Source organism: Pan troglodytes, chromosome 1 (assembly GCF_028858775.2).
Source record: "Pan troglodytes isolate AG18354 chromosome 1, NHGRI_mPanTro3-v2.0_pri, whole genome shotgun sequence".
NCBI lineage: Eukaryota > Metazoa > Chordata > Mammalia > Primates > Hominidae > Pan > Pan troglodytes.
Window position 1 is genome coordinate 116,254,400 of NC_072398.2, and position 22,885 is coordinate 116,277,284.

The following is a 22,885-nucleotide window of genomic DNA, read 5'->3' on the forward strand; positions in this document are numbered from 1 at the left end:
CCCACTAATGCCAGCACTTGGGAGGCCAAGGCAGGAGGATTGTTTCAGCCCAGGAATTCAAGACTAGCCTAGGCAACACAAGAAGGCCCCATCTCTATCATCCCCCAACCATTTTTTTTTTTTAAATTAGCTAGGCATAGAGGTATGTACCTGTAGTCCCAGCTACTCAGGAGGCTGAGGCAGAAGGATGGCTTGAGCCCAGGTGGTCAAGGCTGCAGTGAGCTATGATAACACCACTGCACTCCAGCCTGAGCAACAGAGAGATACCCCCTATCAAATAATAATAATAATTAAATGATACTATTTAATAAATTATAATTTATTTAATTATAAATTATTGTTAAATAAAACAATATTATTATTAAATAAAACATTTTAAATAAAGGACTCCTACAAATCAACAGCAAAAACAAAACTAAACATCAACTCGATTGAAAAATGGGCAAAGGATTTGAATAGGCATTTCTCCAAAGAACATATACAAATGGCCAACAAACATATGAAAGAGATGCCCAATCTTACTAATAATTAGGGAAATGCAAATCAAAACCATAATGTGATATCACCTTATATCCACTAGGATGGCTGCCATATATATCTCTCTCCCAGAAAATAGTAAGTGTGGTGAGGATATGGAGTAACTAGAACTCTCGTATACTGTTGATAGGAATGTAAAATGGTGCAGCTGCTATGAAAAATAGCATAGCGATCCCTCAGAAAATTAAAAATAGAATTACCATATGATTCAGCAGTTCCATTTCTCATATATATACATAAGAATCAAAAGCAGGATCTCAAAGAATATTTGTACACTCATGCCCAAAACAGCATCATTCACAATAGCTGAAAGATGGAAGCAGCCCAAATGTCCATTATAAGATGACTAGATAAATGAAATGTACAAACATATGATGTAACATTATTCAGCCTTAAAAATTAAGAAAATTCTGACACATGCTACAATATGAATGAACTTGGAGGACATTATACTAAATGAAATAAACCAGCCACAAAAAGACCAATATTGTATGATTTATCTGTATGAGGTATACATTTGAGTAGTCAAACATAGAAACAAAAGATAAAGTGGGAGTTGCCAGGAACTGTGGGGTAGAGGGGAATGAGTTATTGTTTAATGGGTATAGAATTTTCAGTTTTGCAAGATGAAAAAGTTCTAGAGATTGGTTGTTCAACAATGTGAATATACATTACAGAACTGTATACTTATAAATGGTTAAGATGATAAATTTAATGTATTTTAGAAATTTCAAAAATTTTTAAAAAGCTATATAAAAATATAGATGAAACATATTTCTCAAGTTGGAAAAAATGGTAAATTTTATGTTATGTGAGTTTTGTTTCAATAAATTGTTTTTAAAAGTCACATGGAAGGGCTGGTTTGAGGCAAAAAGAAAGGTCTGGTTTCAGATATGTTGAACTTGAGACTTTGAAGATATTCACAGAGATGTCTAGAAGATAGCTGGTAATACAAGTCTAGAATTAGAGAGAAACGAGATGGCTAGAAAAAAATCTGAGAAGTGGTCAGGCATGGTGGCTCATGCCTGTAATCCCAGCACTTTGGGAGGCTGAGGAAGGTGGATTATCTGAGGTCAGGAGTTCAAGACCAGCCTGGCTAACATGGCAAAACCCCATCTCTACTAAAAATACAAAAAAGCTAGCCAGGCAAGATGGTACAAAAAGGTTAGCTGGACATGATGGTGAGCACCTATAGTCCCAGCTACTTGGGAGGCTGAGGCACAAGAGTCACTTGAACCCAGGAGGCAGAGGTTATAGTGAGTCGAGACCATGCCACTGCACTCCAGCCTCAGCAATAGAGGGATAGTCTGTCCCAAAAAGAAAAAACAAACAAACAAAAAACAGAGAAGAAAGGCAAGAAAGGCAAGAAAGAAAGAAAAGAAAGAAAGAAGAGAGAGAGAAGGAGGAGGAGGAGAAGAGGGAGGGAGGGAGGAAGGAAGGAAGGAAAGAAAGAATATCTGAAAGGAGAAAGAAAGAAAATCTGAAGGGAAATAGCCAAAAGTTATGGATTGGAGGACAATTTTGGGGGATTAAAGAAAAGCAGTTGATAAAAGAAACAAATAAACTATCAGTATAGGGAACATGATACATCAACAAATCAAATTATTAGTTTACGGAATAAAACTCTGAGCAGGCTGTTTCTTGGTTGCATTGTGAATACATGATTCAAAGATCAGATGAAAATTTCATACCATAACTTTTTTTTTTTTTTGAGACGGGTCTCTCTCTGTTTCTCTGCTGCCCAGGCTGGAGTGCAGTGGTGTGACCTTGGCTCACTGCAGCCTCGACCTCCCAGGCTCAAGCGATTCTCCTGCCTTAGCCCCACCAAGTAGCTGGGATTACAGGCAAGTGCCACCATGCCTGGCTAATTTTTTTTTTTTTTTTTTTTTTTTGTAATTTTAGTACAGACGAGGTTTTGCCATGTAGCCCAGGCTGGTCTCAAACTCCTGAGCTCAAGCGATCTGCCTGCCATGGCCTCCCAAAGTGCTGGGATTACAGGCATGAGCCATCACGCCTGGCCCATACCAATTTTTTAGCTGCAGTAAACTATCTGCAGTGTTCCCTACACTACACAATTCCATGGGCTTTCCGTCTTTCTTTTGGTTCATATAACAACATCCTACGAGCCTATTCATTTAAACATTATATATTTTTATAGTATATATTTAGTCCATATACATTCTATATATTTGTAGACTTAGACTATAGACTAAATATATAATATATATACACCATATATATTATATATAGTAAATCAAGCCTAGTGAGGCATACTTTATAAACAATAAGATGCACTCATTTTAGCTGCTCAGTTCAATGAATTCTGACAAATCTATACACCAATCAAGATACAGAAAATCTTGATTCCCCCAAAAGAAGTTCTCTCATGTCCCTTTGTACCCCTTGCTCTTGAAACCACTGATCAGTTTTGTTACTGTGGATTTGTTTGGCTTATTCTATATCATTTAAATGAAATTATATAATATAAACTCTTATGCTTGGCTTTAATACTCAGCATGTTTTATACAACTCTTTTTGTAGATTATTGGTAAAGTCTTTTGGGTAAATACCTAGGAGTAGAATTGCTGGGTCACGTGGTAAGTATACGTTTAACTTTGACAAACTGTTCTCTAAGGTAGATTTATCATTTTACAGTGTTACTAGCAATGTAAAAGAATCCCAGTTTCTCAACATACTTACCAAAGCATAGTATTCTCAGTATTTTTAAGTTTGGTCATCCAAGTGGGTGAACTGGTATCTTACTATGGTTTTTTTTCTGATGACTATGATGTTGAACTTTTCATGTGTTTATTAGCCATTTGTTATTATTATTATCATTTTTGAGATGGAGTCTTGCACTGTCGCCCAGGCTGGAGTCAGTGGCACGATCTCGGCTGACTGAAACCTCTGCCTCCTGGGTTCAAGTGATTCTCCTGCCTCAGCCTCCCGAGTAGCTGGGACTACAAGTGCACACCACCAAGCCTGGCTAAATTTTGTGTTTTCAGTAGAGACAGGGTTTCACCATATTGGCCAGGCTGGTGTTGAACTCCTGACCTCGTGATCCTCCCGCCTCGGCCTCCCAAAGTGCTGGGATTACAGGCGTGAGTCACTGCACCTGGCTCCATTTCTTACCTTTGTTTGTTAAATGTCTACTCAAATAAAGTGGCCATTTAAAATATTAGCATGGCCGAGCACAGTGGCTCATGCCTGTAATCCCAGCAGTTTGGGAGGCTGAGGCGGGAGGATCACTTGAGGTCAGGAGTTCAAGACCAGCCTGGCCAACATGGTGAAACCCTGTCTCTACTAACAATATAATCATTAGCCAGGCATGGTTGCAGGCGCCTGTAATCCCAGCTACTCTAGAGGCTGAGGCAGGAGGATTGTTTGAACCCGGGAGGTGGAGGTTTCAGTGAGCCGAGATCCCACCACTGCACTCCAGCCTGGATGCAGAGCAAGACTCCATCTGAGAAGAAAAAAAAAAGAAAAAAAATTAGGTTGTCTCCTTATTATTAAGAGTTTTTTATACAGCTGGATAAAAGCCTTGCCAGATATATGTACCGTGAATATTTGCTCCCACTTTATGGGTTACCTTTTCATTTTCTTAATGGTGTTTTTGAAGAACAGAGGCTTTATCTTTTGATGAAATCAAATGTATCAATAGTTTCTCTTATATTAAGTGATTTTGTGTACTATTAAGAAATCTTGGCCTATCCTAAAGGCCTGGAAAATTTTCCCCATATTTTCTTTCAGAAATTTCATAGCTTTAGATTTTACATTTAAGTCTATGGTGGTTTTAAGTTGATCTTTTTTGTGAATGGTATGAGGTGAGAGTCAAGGTTCATGTTCTCCCTCACATGGACATCTAGTTGGAGACCTAACACCCTTTGCTGAAAAGACTATTTTTTCCCCGCTGAACTGCTTTGAACCCTTCATTGAAAATATTTGACCATATATATGTGGGTCTACTTCTTGATTCCCTATTTCTTTTTTTTTTTATTTATTATACTTTAAGTTTTAGGGTACATGTGCACAATGTGCAGGTTTGTTACATATGTATACATGTGCCATGCTGGTGGGCTGCACCCACTAACTCGTCATCTAGCATTAGGTATATCTCCCAATGCTATCCCTCCCCCTCCCCCCACCCCACCACAGTCCCCAGAGTGTGATATTCCCCGTCCTGTGTCCATGTGATCTCATTGTTCAATTCCCACCTATGAGTGAGAATATGCGGTGTTTGGTTTTTTGTTCTTGCGATAGTTTACTGAGAATGATGATTTCCAATTTCATCCATGTCCCTACAAAGGACATGAACTCATCATTTTTTATGGCTGCATAGTATTCCATGGTGTATATGTGCCACATTTTCTTAATCCAGTCTATCATTGTTGGACATTTGGGTTGGTTCCAAGTCTTTTCTATTGTGAATAATGCCGCAATAAACATACGTGTGCATGTGTCTTTATAGCAGTATGATTTATAGTCCTTTGGGTATATACCCAGTAATGGGATGGCTGGGTCAAATGGTATTTCTAGTTCTAGATCCCTGAGGAATTGCCACACTGACTTCCACAGTGGTTGAACTAGTTTACAGTCCCACCAACAGTATAAAAGTGTTCCTATTTTTCCACATCCTCTCCAGGACCTGTTGTTTCCTGACTTTTTAATGATTGCCATTCTAACTGGTGTGAGATGGTATCTCATTGTGGTTTTGATTTGCATTTCTCTGACGGCCAGTGATGATGAGCATTTTTTCATGTGTTTTTTGGCTGCATAAATGTCTTCTTTTGAGAAGTGTCTGTTCATGTCCTTCGCCCACTTTTTGATGGGGTTGTTTGTTTTTTTCTTGTAAATTTGTTTGAGTTCATTGTAGATTCTGGATATTAGCCCTTTGTCAGATGAGTAGGTTGCAAAAATTTTCTCCCATTTAGTAGGTTGCCTGTTCACTCTGATGGTAGTTTCTTTTGCTGTGCAGAAGCTCTTTAGTTTAATTAGATCCCATTTGTCAATTTTGGCTTTTGTTGCCATTGCTTTTGGTGTTTTAGACATGAAGTCCTTGCCCATGCCTATGTCCTGAATGGTAATGCCTAGGTTTTCTTCTAGGGTTTTTATGGTTTTAGGTCTAACGTTTAAGTCTTTAATCCATCTTGAATTGATTTTTGTATAAGGTGTAAGGAAGGGATGCAGTTTCAGCTTTCTACATTTCTTTTCAGTGACCTGTAAGTCTATGTCCATACCACACTCTCAATTATTATAGCTGTATAATAAGCTTTGAAAGGCAGTATAAGTCCTCTAGTTGTGTTTTCTTTTTCAAAGCTGTTTTGAGTATTCTAAGCACTTTGCATGGCCTTATACATTTCAGATTCAGTATGTCAGTTTATATAAAAATGTATGTTGAAATTTTCATTGCGATTGTGAGAAGTCTATAGATCAATATTAAAAAAAAGTGGAGATCATGTCCTTTGCAGGAACATGGATGAGCTGGAGGCCATTATCCTTAGCAAACTAACACAGGAACAGAAAGCCAAATGCTGCATGTTCTTACTTATTGGTGGGGACTAAATGATAAAAACACATGGACACATTGAGGAGAAGCACACACAGTGGGGCCTTTCAAAGGGTGGAGGGTAGGAAGAGGAAGAGGATCAGGAAAAATAACTAATGGATACTAGACTTAATACCTGGGTGATGAAATAATCTGTACACCAAACCCCCAAGACACAAGTTTACCTATGTAACAAACCTTCACTTGTACTCCTGAACTTAAAAGTTTAAAAGATAACATATTAACAATATTGAGTTTTCCAATCCAATCTAAAAACAAGGCTTTCACTTCTAGTAATGGCTACTTAGCTTGGTATCAGTCTTCTTGGGCTGCCATAACAAAGTACCATAGACTGGGCTGCTGAAATAACAGGAATTAATTTTCTCACAGTTCTGATGGCTGGAAGTCTGAGATGAAGGGGCCTGCATGGTTGTGTTCTAGTGAGTGCTCCCTTCCTGTCTTCCTGGCTTACTGATGGCTGCCTTCATGCTATAACCCCACATGGCAGGCAGAAAAAGAGAAAAACAGACACATCTTTCCCTCTTCTCATAAGGCCACAGGCCTATCAGATTAGGGCTCCATCCTTAGGACATCATTTAACCTTAATTACTTCCTAAAGACCCTATCTCTATATACAGTCATACTGGGGGTTAAGGGAGCAACATATGAATTTTGAGGGATACAACTCAGTTGATAGCAAGCTCCTATTGGATAAATTCTAACACAGATAGCAAGTTTCAACTCTGAGCAAAATACAAAAATCAATGGCCTGAAGGCATTGGAGAACAATCGAAAGCAGGCAGAAACTAGGGGTGTGGTTTACTCTTTTAAAAAAAGGATAACACGGAATAAGTGTCCTGTTTTGTGACTTTCTGTCTGAGGGCAGTCCTCAGTTGCAGACATAAAAAGCATCTAAATATGATAGAAACCTGCATTCTTACTGGCTTGAAGAATGAAAAAACAAAGTTTGGGTGACCATAATGCCTGGAAAATAAGCAGTGAAATTTCTAAATAAAGAGTCAGAGTGGTATAGCCTTATATTCTATGTATTAACTCTACCCAAGTATCTGGCCAACCCCTGAATTCCACATGCACGGGGCCACCTCCAAGCTGTCCAACAATGGCTAAAACAACCGGCAAAATATTTCAATTATTGCTTACTACTGGAAAGACAATTTGGGGCTTGAGCCTGCTAAAAAAACAACAGATTTTTTTTTAAAGATATTCTTCAGAGGAATACAACATAATTTAAAATCTCTTCAATTTGTCATTTAAAATATTCAAGATACTAGCCAAAATTATTAGACATATTAAAAAATAGGTAAACAAAAACCATTCTTAAGAAAAAAGGCAGTCAATGGAGACCAAACCCGAGATGTTCCATATGTTGTATTTAATTAGCAAAAATTTTGAAGCGATTATTACAACTATGCTTAAAGATACAAAAGAAAATATTCCTGAGATGAATAAAACAGATAGAAAATCTCAGCAGATAAATTTTTTAAACCAATAAAAAAGAGCAAATAAAGATACTAGAATAAAAACATACAATATCTGAAATAATATCATTATAAAGTCTTAAACACAGATTGGGAGGGCAGAAGAGTCACCGAATGAAAAGATAGATCAGTAGAAATTAACCCACTTAAGGAAGATAGAGATAGAAGATTGAAAAAATAAAGGAACATAGTCTCATGAAACTACATATTTAGGATCAGGAAGTTGGATGCTACCTTCTCCCTTAGGGAGAAACTAATTCCTCATAGTTATTTTTACAGCATTAAAGTGTTCACAGGTTATTGCTCTGTCTGTAAGTACAGAAATGGTAGTAGAGAATCAAAAGAGCAGCAACATGACTGATCTAATGGATTCTATTAGTTAATGGAATCTAGTAGCCAACTGAGTAAGCAGGTTAACAAAACATTTTCACCTGCTCCATGAGACTCTGACTCTGGATCAACAACCTAGGTCTGTACTTACCAGATAAAACAGTATGTGTTAACAACACTGCTAGGCAACATTGCTTATGATAAAAATAATCCCCAGCTGGTAAAGTACATCTAGGCTTAGAGAACTATAAATACCTGAGAGAAAGTAATAGTTGAGGCTTTCCTGAGTATAGTGACCCTTGTAACTGGTACATCTCTTTCAGTGACGCCAAGGTCTATACATGAAATGTAAAAATAGATATTGGCTCTTGTGGAAAACTGAGGCTTCTTTGGTAAGGGAGATTGTACCACCCACTGATGTAGATCTCATCTCCTTGCATTTGAGCTGGAGAAAAAATAGTTCCTACACCTATGAGTACACCTGGAGAGAAAATACCTCCTGGAGCTAGCTGCCTACTGCTACAGGGACTGCTCTAGTAAGGACTCTTGTTTAGAGAAGCTACCTTGCTGGCAAGCTAAGGTTCTTGTTCTATGCCTTTTTAAGTAGACTAGTACCAAACATAACCTGTGGTGGTCTCATGATTCTGAATATTTACTTGAACCTACAAAGATAGCATGGTGGCCACTGGAGATGAGCAATTAAAACAGTGGTTTCCAAAATGAGATTTGTGATTCTCAGAGGCTGTGCAAGACTATCTCCTGAAGCACAGAAAATAAAAAAAAGGACTTTTACTTATATTCATTTTTTAATCCCATATTTTAAATTTTTGCTTTATACAAAAGTTGTATGATTGATATGGTTTGGCTGTGTCCCCACATAATCTCAACTTGAATTGTATCTCGCAGAATTCCCATGTGTTGTGGGAGGGACCCAAAGGGAGGTAATTGAGTCATGGGGACCCGTGTTTCCCATGCTATTCTCATGATCGTGAATAAGTCTCACTAGATCTGATGGGTTTATCAGGGGTTTCCACTTTTGCTTCTTCCTCATTTTTCTCTTGCCACCTCCATGTAAGAAGTGACTTCTGCCTCCTGCCATGATTCTGAGGCCTCCCCAGCCATGCGGAACTGTAAGTCCAATTAAACCTCTTTTCTTCCCAGTCTCAGGTATGTCTTTATCAGCATCATGAAAACAGACTAATACAGTAAGTTGATACCAGTAGAGTGGGGCATTGCTGAAAAGATACCTGAAAATGTGGAAGTGACTTTGGAACTGGGTAACAGGCAGAGATTGGAACAGTTTGGAGGGCTCAGAAGAAGATAGGAAGATAAGGGAGAGTTTGAAACTTCCTAGAGACTTGTTGAATGGCTTTGCTCAAAATGCTGATAGTGATATGGACAATAATGTACAGACTGAGGTGGTCTCAGATGGAGATGAGGAACTTGTTGGGACCTGGAGCAAAGGTGACTTGTTATGTTTTAGCAAAGAGACTGGCAGCATTTTGCCCCTGCCCTAGAGATTTGTGGAACTTTGAACTTGAGAAAGATGATTTAGGGTATCTGGCAGAAGAAATTTCTAAGCAGCAAAGCATTCAAGAGGTGACTTAGATATTGTTAAAGGCATTCAGTTTTATAAGGGAAGCAGAGCTAAAAGTGTAGAAAATTTGCAGCCTGACTATGTGAAACCAATTTTCTGGGGAGAAAAGAGAAACCAATTTTCTGGGGAGAAATTCAAGCCCGCTGCAGAAATTTGCATAAGTAGCAAGGAGTCTAATGTTAATCCTCAAGACCATGGGGAAAATGTCTCCAGGCCATGTCAGAGACCTTCACAGCAGCCCCTCCCATCACAGGTCCAGAGGCCCAGAAGGAAAAAGTGGTTTTGTGGGCCAGGCTCAGGGTACTGGTGCTGTGTGCAGCCTAGGGACTTGGCACACTGTGTCCCAGCCACTCCAGCTGTGGCTGAAAGGGGCCAAGATAGAGCTCGGGCAGTGGCTTTAGAGGGTGGAAGCCCCAAGCCTTGGCAGCTTCCATGTGGTGTTGAGCCTGCAGGTGCACAGAAGTCAAGAACTGAGGTTTGGGAACCTCTGCCTAGATTTCAGAAAATGTATGGAAATGCCTTGGATGCCCAGACAAAAGTTTGCTGCAGGAGCGAGGCCCTTATGGAGAACCTCTGCTAGGGTAGTGTGGAAAGGAAATGTGGGGTTGGAGCCCCCACACAGTGTACCTACTGGGGCACTGCCTAGTGGAGCTGTGAGAAGAGGCCACCATCCTCCAGATCCCAGAATGGTAGATCCACCGACAGCTTGCACCGTGAGCCTGGAAAAGCCACAGACACTTAATGCTGGCCTGTGAAAGCAGCCAGGAGGGAGGCTGTACCCTGCAAAGCCACAGGAGTGGAGCTGCTCAAGACCATGGGAATCCACCTCTTGCATCAGTGTGACCTGAGTGTGAGACCTGGAGTCAAAGGAGATCATTTTGGAGCTTTAAGATTTGACTGCCCCACTGGATCTTGGACTTGTATGAGCCCTGTAACCCCTTTGCTTTGACCAATTTCTCCCATTTGGAATGGCTGTATTTACCCAGTACCTGTACCTCCATTGTATCTGGGAAGTAACTAGTTTGCTTTTGATTTTACAGGCTCATAGGCAGAAGGGACTTGCCTTGTCTCAGACGAGACTTTGGACTGTGGATTTTGGGTTAATGCTGAAATGAGTTAAGACTTTGGGGGACTGTTGGAATGGCATGATTGGTTTTGAAATGTAAGGACATGAGATTTGGAGGGGCCAGGGGCAGAATGATATGGTTTGGCTATGTCCCCACATAATCTCAACTTCAATTATATCTCCCAGAATTCCCACATGTTGTGGGAGGGACCCAGCGGGAGGTAATTGAATCATGGGGGCCGGTCTTTCCCATGCTATTGATAGTGAATAAGTCTCACCAGATCTGATAGGTTTATCAGGGGTTTCCACTTTTGCTTCTTCCTCATTTTTCTCTTGCCGCTGGTGTGTAAGAAGTGCCTTTAACCTCCCACCGTGATTCTGAGGCCTCCCCATGTAAAACTCTAAGTCCAATTAAAACTCTTTTTCTTCCCAGTCTCGGGTATATCTTTAACAGCAGCATGAAAACAGACTAATACAATGATGTACAGTATATACCTATCTTAAAGGAAAGTCTCAAAAATCTTTTACTGATAGTCATAAACAATAAAAAATTTGAAATTCACTGAATCAGAAAATAGAAAGTATTTTCAAGCACAAATAGAACATTTGTAAAAATTCGCCATTTGCTAAATTCAAGCTTTAAAAATACAAAAGATCTGAAAGCATTGAGACTATATTCTTTGATTAATATGTAATGACATTAGAAATCAATTTTTTAAAAAAGTTAAGTTAAAAAAAGAGCCCTGTACTTGGAAATCTAAACACATACTTCTAAATAAATGATAGATCAAATAAGAAATAATAGTGAAAATTAGAAATTATTCAGAACTGATTTATAGTGAAAATACTATAACATATCACAACTTTGTCAATGCTGACAAAACAGAACTTAGAAGGAAATTTATACTGCTTAAATGTTTATATTAGAAAGAAGAATGGCTGAAAATTAATGAGGTCCACTCAAGAAGTTAGTAAAAGCACAACCACATAATTTCAAAGAAAATAAAATGGAGGAGGGAATGAAACTAATGAAATAAAAAACAAAGGAGGCAGGCAGATCACTTGAGGTCAGGAGTTTGAGACTAGCCTGGCCAACATGACGAAACCCCGTCTCTACTAGATAAGAATACAAAAATTAGCTGGCATGGTGGTGGGCGCCAGTAATCCCAGCTATTTGGGAGGCTGAGGCATGAGAATAGCTTGAATCCAGAAGGCAGAGGTTGCAGTGAGCCGAGATCATGCCACTGCACTCCAGCCTGGGTGACAGAGTGAGACTGTCTCAAAAAAAAAAAAAAAAAGGAAATAAATAAAAAAGATACAATAACAGCCTCACAAAATCAAAAGTATATCCTCTAAATGATTAAGAGAGTAGTCTCTAACAAAATTCATCAAGAGGAAACAAAGGAACAAAGGCATTTCAAGGAAAACAACCCACAGATGGTATTGGTTATAAACATTTCAGCTTTCTAGCATAAATTAGAATTTTAGAAAACATATATCCATCATTATGCATTAGACAGTTTCCAATATGTCAAGACATTCCTGATGAGAGCTGTGGTATTAACCAATGTGATTTTTAAAAATACTGTAAATAAAATGTGACAGAATTTGTAAGATCTACATAACTCAGTCTTAAATGTGAAAAGCAAAACTTACCACATTCAAGAGATAATATAAAAGAACAGCTTTATCACACTAGGCCAGTATAGAATAACTTAAAAACATACTCCAGAAGCATACAACCATAAAGGAAAATACTGAATTGGCTATATTAAAAAAAACCAAAAAACAAAACTCTGTACAACAACAGACAGCATTTAAAAATTAAAAGACAAGCTACAAGGCTGTGTGCGGTGGCTCACGCCTGTAATCCCAGCACTTTGGGAGGCTAAGGTGGGCGGATCACAAGGTCAGGAGATCGAGAACCATCCTGGCTAACACGGTGAAACCCCGTCTTTACTAAAAATACAAAAAATTAGCCGGGTGTGGTGGTGGGCGCCTGTAGTCCCAGCTACTCGGGAGGCTGAGGCAGGAGAATGGCGTGAACCTGGGAGGCAGAGCTTGCAGTGAGCTGAGATCATGCCATTGCACTCCAGCATGGGTGACAGAGAGAGGCTCTGTCTCAAAAAAAAAAAAAAAGACAAGCTACAAACTGAAAAATGATAATGTATAACAAAGGATTGGTACTCAGAATATGTAAAGAACCTCTACAAATCAATAGGAAAATACAATTAAAAAATAGTCAAAAGATATGAGCAAACAATTCACAAAAGAAAACAAAGGAGTTAAAACATAAGAAATAAATGCTTAATCTTACCAGTAGTCAGGGAAATTCAAACAATAAGATGGCACATTTCATGCATTACAGTGCCAAAAGTAATATGTCTAATAACACCAAATGTTGCTGAGGAGAGTTCCTGTTGGTGGTAATGTAAGTTAGAATACCATTTTGGAGAACAAACTGGCAACATTCACTGAGGCCAATGATGTATATATCATATATCCTCCTGAATGTACTCTTAGGCATATATTAATACAGCTAAAGAAAGTCTTTCACATGTGCACAAAAGGCAGATAAAAGTATGCCCTCTGTAGTATTGTTTGCAGTAATAAAAAGCTGGAAAAAAATCCAAATATCCTTTGCCAGGAAAATGGATAAACTGTTAAGGAGGCAGACAATGGAACACTGTACTAGCAGTTTCCATTTAGTTAGTTTGACTGTATTTAGCAGTCAAACTAAATAAATCCCAAGCATGTAACATTGTACACAAAAAATAGATGCAAGAGAATATGGGCAGCATGATGCCATTCACAGTTTTAAAACATGCAAAACAAATAATATAGATTGTTAATGGCTATATTATATGCAATACAAATATAAACACATTTGTAGGAATGATGAGTATCAAATCAATATAATAGTGGTTACCTCTGGGAAGGCACAGAGGAAAATGGCGTTACAACTAAGCGGAAAAGTTTCTATTATACTTGTAATGTTTAATATGTAAAAAACAAAAACCACATGAAGCAAGTATGCCAAAAGGCAAGCAATTCAAAAGGCAGCCATTCATCTTCATTCTTTTATGAATGTTTGAAATATTTCTTAAAAAGTCCTCAAAAAACCTTAGACAACAAACTCTTCTGAAAATACTTTATTATTGAAGATAAAAAGAGGCATTGTCATTAACTTTATCTCCATCTTCTATCCCACTCTACCCTTATATAAACCCTTCTCAATATCAAGAAGCCTAGGGTGGGAGCATTGTATATAGTGGAGGAGGGTGATAGAAAGTTAACATTTGCTAGACAAAATATATTATCTTATTTAAATTGCTATTAAAGACATTAAAAATGGGATTCAGAGAGCTTGAGCCACTTGCCCATAGTCTCACAACCAAAAAGAAGTGACAGTAAGATTCAAGCTGAGTATGTCTGGCTTCAAAGCCTCTATTTTTTTTTTTTTCACTACTGTTTTGACAGCAAGAAAAGAATTCTTCTTGAAGGTATAATTAACCTATCACCTGTTCCTATGTCCAGGATAGAAGTAACACAAGTACTGCAGCTTGTTCATCATGTCACACAGGAGCATAGATCCAGGCAAGGAAGTGGTATTATTGGAAACTGTGGAGAAGGAAATACATGCAGAGTTTGATGATATAATAATTTTCCAAACTTATCATTTATGCCCTGGGCCATTTAGATTCTTATCTCCTCCTAGGAACTTTGGAGTTGATGCCAATTTTACAAATATATTCTCCAAGTCCACTAATCTACGCAGACGTTTGCTCCCTTTCCATTGTGAGCTGAAAGAGCACCTATTGTTGGTAGCAAACAACTTTGAGAGTTTAACAAATATAAATACACTCAAATATGTTTCCTAAATTACCAGAATAATGGAAGCACTAGACTCTCTGTCCAGTTTAAGGCCTTGGTTTTATACCTCTAAGACAAGGGACAGTTGGTGAGGTATAACTTTTATTTATGTATAGTAAGCCAAGATTTATGTAGTCAGTTACTTTGGCTGTCATTCAGAAACCAATTCCTCCATTGCCTCTCTTCATCATTACTGATTTTTGTTTCCTGGGAAACAACATAACTCTAATTAGAGAATGAGCCCACATTCCAGAGATGCAAATCCCCCTTTCCTCCCTCAACTTTTCCTTGGTCTCTTTGGACCCTCGTAACACAATATCTGGTGGCCCCAACTGTCCTTTTCTCCTTGCCTTGGCAGAAATCCAGTGCCTAGAGCTATGTCCTCCACTTTTTATCTTCCATCTGCAGAGTAACAGTGAAAGATGTAGAGGCCTGTACCCCAGGCAGCTGTACGACTCAGACTGGATCTGCACTCAGGCCTGCTGGCTTGCTAGAAATAAAAGACCATTAACTATGGTGTGGGGATGGAAACCTCTGCTAAACACACACATAGGCATGACCCCCTTCCCATGACGTGTCTCTCTCTCTCTTACTCTCTCTCTCTCACACACACACACATACACACACACACACACCTTTGAGAGGAGAGAGTCTATAAAATTCCCCACATATGGTGAACATATTTTAGGGGAAGCACATGACTAGAGGCCAGTGGGAGAGAAAGAAAAAGAAAATAATGAGAAAAATCTTCAGTAAGTCTGAATTGTTCCAGTCAGACTGCTGAGAAAGAATGCAAAGGATTGGAGATGAAAATTACTGGTAAAAGTCAACATTGTAACATAGCTAAATCCTTTCCCTATTTCAAGCCATCATTAGAACATTTTCTAATGTTCAACAATAGCACACAGAAAAATAGCCTTTATAATTTAGCTGTAAGTAATTTGCTTAACACAACGAATATAGCTGAAAAAAGCACATTATAAAATAATATTTTTCTCTAACTCATAATTTCAAAAATTCTTAATTTTACTTGTAAATAATTGTGTGATGGGGAGGTGGGTATAACTAATGTTAACTGGAATTGGCTCCCAAAACATTAAATAAAATTGTTTTCTAAATTCTTATCCTTTCTGTTACATATTTAATGATCAATTAAATGCTTAAATACACTATAAACCTACCAGTATAAAGGAAATAGCAAAAAGCCTTTTAAAAATGTAGATAAATAATCTCTAATTTATCTGTTCTGTAAGTTAAGGACTGATTTATCAAATCTTCTCAAAATTAAACCAGAAGAAATTATATTTTCTTCAGCTTTAAAGAGTCATTGGTAGAAGGTAATCAGATCATCCAAACACAAACTGGTAATAAAAGGTCTGCATAACTGAGTGGTGTAGTAGAAAAAACACTGGCCTAGTGTACTCTGGGGCTTCATTTTTTAAGGGATTTCTAGCTAAGCTGAGTTTAGATTTTTACATGAGGGCAGGAGAGAGACGCTGATGTGTTTTTAGTAGAAAGGTGACTGTGGCTGCCTTGTGGGGAATGAACTGCCAAACTGTGAGGCTAGGGCAGGAGTGAAAGAGTAATTTAATTGTTCAGGTGAGAAATAATGAGGGCCTTGAGGTCAGCTCCAACTCCCCACTTCCCCTCCACAAGCATCTCCAGAAGCAGAGACGTGAGGGCTGGAGAAGGGTGCGTAGGCAGGGGACAGAACAAGGTTCCCGCCTCATGAGTACATCTTCCGTAAGTGGTGCTTTAGGGGAAAACTGTAAAAGCCCTGGCTTTGCCACCTACGAACTGGGTGACCTTAGGCAGCTAATGAAAAAGTTCTATATGCTGAGTATTTACTAAGTACCAGGTACTGCTCAAAGATCATTTTAAGTACATTTTCAATTTACTTAATCTCTTCATACCTTAATTTATTCATTAGTGAAAGATAACAGTAATATTTAATTCCTGTGGCTGTTTTGATGATTAAGAGAGAAGTCATATACATGAAATAGCTTGGTAAACCTAACACATTGTGTTTTTCTTTTTTGAGATAAGGTGTCACTCTGTCACCCAGGCTGGAGTGCAGGGGCGTGGTCTCTACTCACTTCCACCTCTGCCTCCTGGGTTCACCCGATTCTCCTGCCTCAGCCTCCCTCCCAAGTAGCTGGGACCACAGGCGTGCGACACCACGCCTGGCTAATTTTTTAATTTTTTTGTAGAGACAGGGTTTCACCTTGTTACCCAGGCTGATCTGGAGCTCCTGAGCTCAAGGGATCTTCCTGCCTCAGCCTCCCAAAGTGCTGGTATTACAGGTGTGAGCCACCATGTCCAGCCAGCCTTACACATTTAAAAATAGTTTTCTGGCCAGGCACAGTGGCTCACACCTGTACTCCCAGCACTTTGGGAGGCTGTGACAAGAGGACTGCTTGAGCCCAGGAGTTTGGGGCTGCAGTGAGCTATCACTCCACCACTGCACTCCAACCTGGGTGACAGAGTGAGACCCTGTCATAAATAAATAAATAAATAAATAAATAAATAAATAAATAAATAAGTTTCCTAATAAGCATTTTTTTATAAATCTGAAAATGATATGATTATTTTCTTTTCAGCCCCCCCTCTATTGGAGACTATACAGATTGATCACCTCACACTTGTTAAAATGACTATTATTAAAAAGATAACAAGCCAGGTGTGGTGGCTCATGCCTGTAATCCCAGCGCTTTGGGAGGCTAAGGTGGACAGATCATTTGAGGTCAGGAGTTCGAGACCAGCCTGGCCAACATGGTGAAACCCTGTCTCTACTAAAAATACAAAAATTGGCCGAGCTTGGTGGCAGGCGCCTGTAATCCCAACTACTTGGGAGGCTGAGGCAGGAGAATTGTTTGAACCCGGGAGGCAGAGGTTGCAGTGAGCCAAGATTGTGCCACTGCACTGACAAAGCGAGATTCTGTCCAAAAAAACAAAAACAAAAACAAAAACAAGATAATATGTGTTGGCAAAGATGTGGAGAAAAGGGAACCCATGCACACTGTTGGTGAGAAAGTAAGTTAGTACAGCCATTATGGAAAACAGTATGGTGGTTCCTCAAAAAAATTAAAAACAGAACTATCATATAAGCCAGCAATCCCTCTAATGGGTATATATACAAAGGAAAGAAAATCAGTATGTCAAAGACACATCTGTACTCTCATGTTTATTGCAGCACTATTCATAATAGCCAAAATATGGAATCAACCTAAGTGTCTATCAACAGATGAACAGATAAAGAAAATACAGTATATACACACAATGGAATACTATTCAGCCTTGAAAAAGGAAATCCTGTCAGTTATGACAACATGGATGAACCCAGAGGACATTTTGTTAAGTGAAATAAGCCAGGCACAGAAAGACAAATACAGCATAAGCTCACTTATATGTGAAATCTAAAAAATCGAGCTCATAGAAGCACAGTAGAATGGGGTAAGAGGAAATGGGAAGATGTTGGTCAAAGGACACAAAATTTCAGTTAGACGAGAGGAATAAGTTCAAGAGATCTATGGTACAATATGGTGACCATAGTTAATAATAATGTATTGTATACCTGAAAATCACTTAAAGATAGGTAAGTATGTGAGGTAATATATATGTTATATAGCTTGATTTAGCCATTTTACAATGTATACATATTTCAAAGCATCATGTTGTACACCATAAACATATGCAATTTTTATTTGTCAATTTAAAATAAAGAAAAAAGAATTCTTCCTAGCATTGCCTGTTAAAAAGAAGAAAAAGAAAAAAAGACTTTTTTTCTTGATTTTTGTATTACAAAACATAAGTCATCACCATGATGATCTTTCACCTACTAGAACTCTGTATATAATGGGGTCATGTGGCTAAGATAATAACTGTTTCCAGAAGACTAGTTTACTCACTTATACTTCTACTTGAAAATGGTTCTAAGAAGCAAAAGCCAATACATGCCTTCATGGCTCTAAGATAAGGCATGAGGAGGACCTTTCCATCATCATCCATGAACAAACTGAAGCATTATGGCCATTCTAAAGAAGCTGATGTCTAATGTTCATTTCCAGGCAATCCATGGGCAGTAGGTAAGCACAGCTTCTACTCAAATTAATGAAAATGGTGATGAGCAACTATGTGGGACAGCAGTTTATAGTCACTAACGATCAGTTAACACAGATTAGTGTAAAGAGAAAGCAACTAAAAAACTAAGGTTTATTTTTAAGTTCAAAATAATTAACTTTATAGCAAACAGAAAACTTGATCAATACATCAAAGGTGTGAAAAAAAGTAGAAGCATAAAAAAATCAAAGTTTTAATTCTTTTTAAGCACAGGACTAACTTTACAGGAAATAAAATTTGATGAACAAATCAAAAGGCATAAAAAAAAGAGACTTAAGATCCATAATCAAATGTAATATGTGAACCTTGGTAGATCTTCACTCAAACAAGCCTACTATAAAAGTCATTTTTGGGAGAGTCAGGGTAATTTGGGTATTAGATGATAATATGGAATTATCATTGTTAGGCGTCATTACAGTATTATGGTTATGTAAGAAAATTTCCTGAATTTATAGTGGCATGCTAAAATATTTAGGGATTGGAATGCCATGATGTGTGGTATCTGCTTTGAAATACTTCAACAAAGAAAATAACATCAACCAGGCACAGTGGCACATTCCTATAATCCCAACACTTTGGAAAGCCAAGTTGGGAGAATCACTTGAGCCCAGGAGTTTGATACCAGCCTGGACAACGTTGTGAGATCCCGTCTCTCCAAAAAAAAAAAAAAAAAAAAAAAAGCCAGGTGTGGTAGAATACACCTGTAGTCCTAGCTATTACTCAGGTGGCTAAGGTAGGAGGATCCTGAGCCCAGGAATTCGAAGTTGCAGTGAGCTATGATCACACTACTGCACTCCAGCCTGGGCAACAGAGCAAGACCCTATCTCTCTTTCAAAAAAGAAAAAAAAAAAAGAAAAGAAAGTAACATCAGTGAGACAAATAATGAAATGTTAACAAGTGATGGGGTATAGTATATATTCTCTCTATTGTTATACATTTTTAAAAATATTTTTAAATAAAATTACATTTTTTAAAAAGGGGGAAAGAAAGCCTGATAAAATATCCCATCCATCCATCCATCCACAGAGTTGTAGTAAGGTTGGTTACCTGAGTCAAAGGACGAAATGGCTAAGACCAAGTTTATCTTAGGTTACAAAGACACCTGAGGAAATTTTTCATATTGCCTTTGTGAGACAAATTGTATAATGTAGGCAAGATGAGTACCTCCCTTAAATTTTGCTGGCAAACTATCAAAATTCTCCACAATGGAGCTGAAGTGAGGGATGGCAGGAGGTGAATTATAAAACAGCTTTACAACTGCATTAAGGCTATGAGGAGAAGACGGGCACATACCAGTCAAGTCTGTCCCTTCCACTCTCTGACCTAGACCCAATGAGCTCATTAGGTTCCATTTTAAGAGAAGGTGAATTTTGTCCCTCCTTAATGGGGAAGTCTCTACAAAGTCTCCCATATTGTGGGTTACCTCTTCAATTGCTATTTTGAACAACAAAGTTCCACATGGAAGAACATATCTCAATTATTGCAAATTTTAGATGCTTATGAAGGTCATTGCTAAAAATCCTTTACAAAGTAAAAAAAAATTATACTATGGTAATCATTCCTGAGAGATTGAGCTCAAAGTGCAAGTACAGGATGTAGTTGTAAATAAGCCTTTAATATTAAAGATCACTTTAAAAACCAATCTGGCAAGTGGTTACTTTGTGGAGATTAGACATTCATCTACAAGAAGTATGGAAATAGGTACTTGTGGCTGGGAATACAATTTTTAGAAATAGTATCAGCTAAGGATCAAAAGCCAGCTTGTATTAAAAACAGCTTAGATGAAGTGAAGATGATGTGCTTTGCAAAATGCATTAGGTGACTCAAAAAGTGGCTCTAATGATGAACAGCTCTCCAACATTGGCAATGGATGTGAAGCTCCAGGCACATTCTTTTCAGAAAGAAGGTGAGAGTGCTTTTGAGATAGGATGACCAAGAAGGCGAGAGACCCAGGGACAGCTAGTTTGTAGAAGGCAAAACCTATACAGTAAGGACCTACAGGGTAAGACACAAATGGTACATAATAAATGTCTTTCCAAGTATTTGAAGAGCAGTTGTGTGGAAACAGAGTTGATTTATTGTTTTTTACAGAGCAGAAATTAAATGAATGAATGGAAACTATATGGAGGTAGATATTTGGTCAGTAAAAGCAAGTATTTTATAGTAACTGGATCTGTCCAACGCTGAATTTGAAAAGTCATGTGTAAGCAAAGCCTTCCTGACCAACTATAAGGAATGAAGTTGAGGTAAATTGTCTTTATGGTCCTTTTAAAGATCAGATTCTATTATTTTATCAAATTATCTACAAGCTGGCAACAAAGTTGATAACTGCATTTATTTTTTAAACATACAGTTGGCCCTCTGAATTTGTGTGTTCTGCATCCATGGACTCAACCAAACAGCAGATTGAAAATATTAGGAAAAAACAACTAATAAAAAATAACACCGCCACTATATATACACTATGGAATACTACACAGTCATAACAAGGAATGAAATCATGTCTTTTGCAGCAACATGGAGGCCAACATGAAATACAGGCCATTACCCTAAGTGAAATCATTCAGAAACAGAAAATCAAATATTGCATGTTCTCACTTATAAGTGGGAACTAAACAATAGGTACACATGGACATTCAGAGAGAAATAACAGACACTAGAGACTCCAAAAGCCAAGAAGAGGATGTTGGTTGAAAAATCACCTATTGAGTACAATGTTCACTATTTGGGTGACAGGTACACTAAAAGCTCAGACTTCACCACTACACAACATATCCACGTGACAAAACTGCACATACACCTTCCTAATCTCTAAAAATTTAAAAAATTAGTATATATATATATGAAATCAGTGTGTATTTAGGCATCAAAAAATAACAATACCACGATAGAAAAATAATACAAATTAAAAAACAATACAGTATAACAACTATTTGCATAGCATTTATATTCTATTAGGTTATTATAAGTAATGTAGAGATGGTTTAAAGTATACGAGAGAATATGTGTAGGTTATATGCAAATATGATTCCATTTTACATAAGGAACTTGAGCATCTGCAGATTTTGGTAGCTTTGGTGGTCCTGGAGCCAACACTCTTTGGATGCCAAGGGATCATTATACTCTTTTCGTTTATCACATATTTTTTAACTGTCTGCTCTGTAAGAATCATTACATTAAGTTTTATGTATAACAAAACATATATAAAAATAATGATAGAAATGTACAATCAAGGAAGGTTGCATATATGCATGCATGTTAACATGTACCATAGCATGTATAACATACCATTCCTTGGCTGGGCTTTGTCCTAAGGTTAAAGCAGATACATAATGAAGGCATGATCTAGTTAGAATTTTCATCTTTTTCTAGGGTGTATCTTGATTGCCTTGTCTCTAGGCCAGACTATCGGCCTGTCCAAGAATAAACTGATTCATCCATAGTGAAGATATGAGTCAAATATTTTGGCTTTGCTATGAAGCCTTTCTTGGCTTAGACACAAGACACTGGGACTTTGTCTTCCAATTTCCCAACTTGTGCTATCAAATCTTCTCAAAAACTATTATACAAAGAATGAACAATGGGAATTATCCAACAGACCTTCTAAATAGAACATCTAATAAAGCAACATTGGAATTACATAAAACTATTGGTCACTAACTTCTATCCTTGATCACAAGGAGATTAGTCAACAACACAAAGTAATCAGTTTGAAAGCAACCCAGCATAGCAAAACAATTCCAGGGCTAGAAGTACTAATGAAACACAACTCTTGGTATATGAAGCATCATAAACTTACCGAATACAGTGGAGGAAAAGCTGAAAAATACTCTTGCAATATAATGATACTTAATGATATAAGTACAAGTAAAACATTAAGCTGAAAAAAATCACATTTGAAAAAGTCACCTTCAAACACTTTTTAAAAATCACAAGCAGGGGCTGTATGAACCATTCAACATTTTTTCCTCAAATAATCTACAAATAAGAGTTTTCTCAGTTCTAATCTGAGAAGCTGACCTGAGATTGTTGGAAAAGGATGCTTTTTTCCGGGTTTATGCCACAGGCAAGAAGAACAGCAGTCATGTCCAGGATGCTCTGCCGAAGGACAGCTGGGTCTTGGGGGACAGTAATGGAGTGGAGGTCAACAATGCTGTATAATACAGAGTCATATTCATCCTGTAACCTCACCCAGCTCTCAATGGCTCCCAGGTAATTGCCCAGGTGGAGGATTCCTGTAGGTTGAATGCCGGAAAATACTCGCTTCTTGCTGTCTTTCTGGAACAAAGGAAAACAAGCATATTTGCTTTTGAGGCAGA

General features: G+C 38.0%; 1 protein-coding gene across 11 annotated transcripts in view; it reads right to left on the reverse strand.

Annotated features, from left to right (window-relative positions):
• WARS2 (tryptophanyl tRNA synthetase 2, mitochondrial) overlaps positions 1–22,885 on the reverse strand; it is a 133,782-nt gene that overhangs the window by 46,886 nt on the left and 64,011 nt on the right. For all 11 annotated transcript variants that reach the window (XR_010152728.1, XR_010152730.1, XR_010152727.1 and 8 more), the window contains exon 2: positions 22,587–22,844. Coding sequence is in view for 8 of the 11 variants with exons in the window: in XM_063798063.1 (XP_063654133.1) it covers positions 22,587–22,844 (258 nt within the window). In the remaining 3 variants the exon portion in view is untranslated. The remainder of the gene's footprint in view (positions 1–22,586; positions 22,845–22,885) is intronic.